Raw genomic sequence first — 2,204 nt, 5'->3', positions numbered from 1 at the left:
AGCCCAGCGAAGGCTGAGCCAGTCTGCACTGCAGTCCCACCACCAGAATGCCTTTGGGGATGGGGAACTCACAGCTCAAAACACTGCCAAACTCTTGCGCCTGTCAGGCAGGGCTCATCAGTTGGTCCCCACATCCCCGGCTCCCCTGCGCTGCCTTCTCTTGGCCCCCGTCCTACTCCTCGGCCCCAGCACTGCCTCTTCTACCCACACACCAGGTGGTGTCCAGACAGGAGCCCCTGACTCCCCTCCCGAGGGGCTTCCTTGCCACACCCCACCCTCCACGGAGCAGAGAAAGCGCATCTTGCCTGTGCTGCCCAGAGATAGTCCAGCCGCAGCTTGATGTCCACCTGCCGGGCGTGCAGGGCCAGCGTGCACGAGAACAGCAGGATGGCCACGATCGGCTCGAAGCTGCGCCCGGACACCGCACCGCCCCTGGGGGGGACGAGGAAGAAAACCTCGTCGGCACGGAGAACCCCAGCCCCAGCCCCACGTGCCCCTGGACGCGACACTCAGTGGCACCTGCTACAGACCCAGGCTAAAGCCACTCTCGCCGGGAAACCCGGGGCCTTGCTGGAACTGGGGCCCAAACGGACCCGTGGAGAAGCCCCAGAACCAGTGTGCTTCCCGAGCAGGTGCACGTGACACCGCCCAGCTGTGTCCTGGTGGGAGCAGCACACCTACCCTGAGGCCCTGGTGTACCCGCTGAGCTCCAGGACCAGGATGTAGGACGCCGTGAGCACGAAGAGCAGGATCATTTTGGGCAGGGAGGACACCCGCAGGAAGATGGCCAGTGGCAGGGTGCCCACGAGGCCACAGAGCAGGGCGTGGGGTGCAGACTCGCAGGGTGCAGCAGGCAGCACGGCGTTCCGGCCACCAGGGGTCAGGACGGTCACCAGGGACCTGTTGGGGCTGGAGCTCCAGGCCCAGGGCAGGCAGCCCACCTGAAGGGGACAGAGGGGCAGGGAGCGTGGGAGACGCCCGCTCAGGACCAGCCCCACCTCCACCCCCAGCCCGCTACTGCCTCTGGCTCCCAAGACATGGCCCCAGGTGACCCGCACCCCAAGTGACCCACGCCCCCAGATGACCCATACCCCCAGGTGTCGCCAGAAGGCCTCGGACCCTCCCTCCTGCTCTGCCTTCCAGGCTCCCCGCAGCAGGGAGGGCGGGGCCGGGGTCTGGGGGCCATCTTCCCCAGACTGCCAGCCCCCTCTGGGTGCTCCTGCACCCATCCTATTGTTACTGCAGCCACCCCCTCCCCCGTACTCCTGCCCCCGCCTCCCTCCTGTTACTCCCGCCCCTGCTTCCATCCTGTTACTCCTGCCCCAGTCTATCCTGCTTCTCTGCCCCAGCTTCTATCATCTACACACTGTGAAGGGGCTGGGTGTCCCTCCACCAGGAGACAGCATCCCCCTCGACCCCCGTCCACACCTCACTCCACTCTCCACGCCAGACCCTGCTGCCTCTTGAGACGCTCACCACACATCCTTGGGCCACCGAGTAGATGAGGACCACTATGAAAATACACAAGACGGTGCGGATCTGGATCGTCAGGCATCCTGGAAAACACTGAACAATACAATACATTACTGTAAAACAGGCGCTCATTAAGGAGTTGGTTCACGTGCGCAGACATGGTCACAGTGCAGACTGTGCAGAGCGCCCGGGGAGCGCCTGGGGCCCCACCCACGGTTCCCCCTCAACACAAACTCCTTGGCTGAGCTCATGCTTCACCTCCCAGGTCAACAAACTGCCCAAATCAAAAGAAACCAAAGCTAATGTCTTTAAATTAAAAAGAACCACACCTACCACCATGTACCCCACACCGTGACTCTGGCGCTGAAATGAACTGAATCAATTAATGTGACATTTTTGTTATATGAAATTCTTCTATCTCAGAAATCACAAGAATTTACCTTTATTTGTGTCTTCTTTTATATGCTTCAAGTAAGTTTTATCATTTTCTTCACAAAGGTTTTGCATCATTTTTGTTATTAGAAATTGCACTGGGTGTTATACGCAACTAATGAATCATGGAACTTTACATCAAAAACCAGGGATGTACTGTATGGTGACTAACATAATATAATAAAAAAATATTATTATATAAAAAAAACCAAAAAAATAAAAATAAAAAAAATAAAAACCAACGAAAACAAAAAAGAAAGAAAGAAAGAAAGAAAGAAAGAAAGAAAGAAAGAAAGAAA

The 2,204-nt window shown here is 56.9% G+C and overlaps 1 protein-coding gene across 1 annotated transcript in view; it reads right to left on the bottom strand.

The window, feature by feature from the left end:
• ADCY1 (adenylate cyclase 1) overlaps positions 1–2,204 on the bottom strand; it is a 92,398-nt gene that overhangs the window by 29,788 nt on the left and 60,406 nt on the right. The window contains exons 12-13 of the mRNA XM_040644490.1: positions 682–941; positions 306–432 (exon numbers count right to left, since the gene is read on the bottom strand). Of these exons, the coding sequence (XP_040500424.1) occupies positions 306–432; positions 682–941 (387 nt within the window). The remainder of the gene's footprint in view (positions 1–305; positions 433–681; positions 942–2,204) is intronic.

The sequence above is a fragment of the Ursus maritimus genome, unplaced genomic scaffold (genome assembly GCF_017311325.1).
Source record: "Ursus maritimus isolate PB19 unplaced genomic scaffold, ASM1731132v1 scaffold_3, whole genome shotgun sequence".
NCBI classification, from domain to species: Eukaryota; Metazoa; Chordata; class Mammalia; order Carnivora; family Ursidae; genus Ursus; species Ursus maritimus.
The sequence above is the reverse complement of the archived record's forward strand: the minus strand, read 5'-3'. Positions and strand labels throughout refer to the sequence as shown.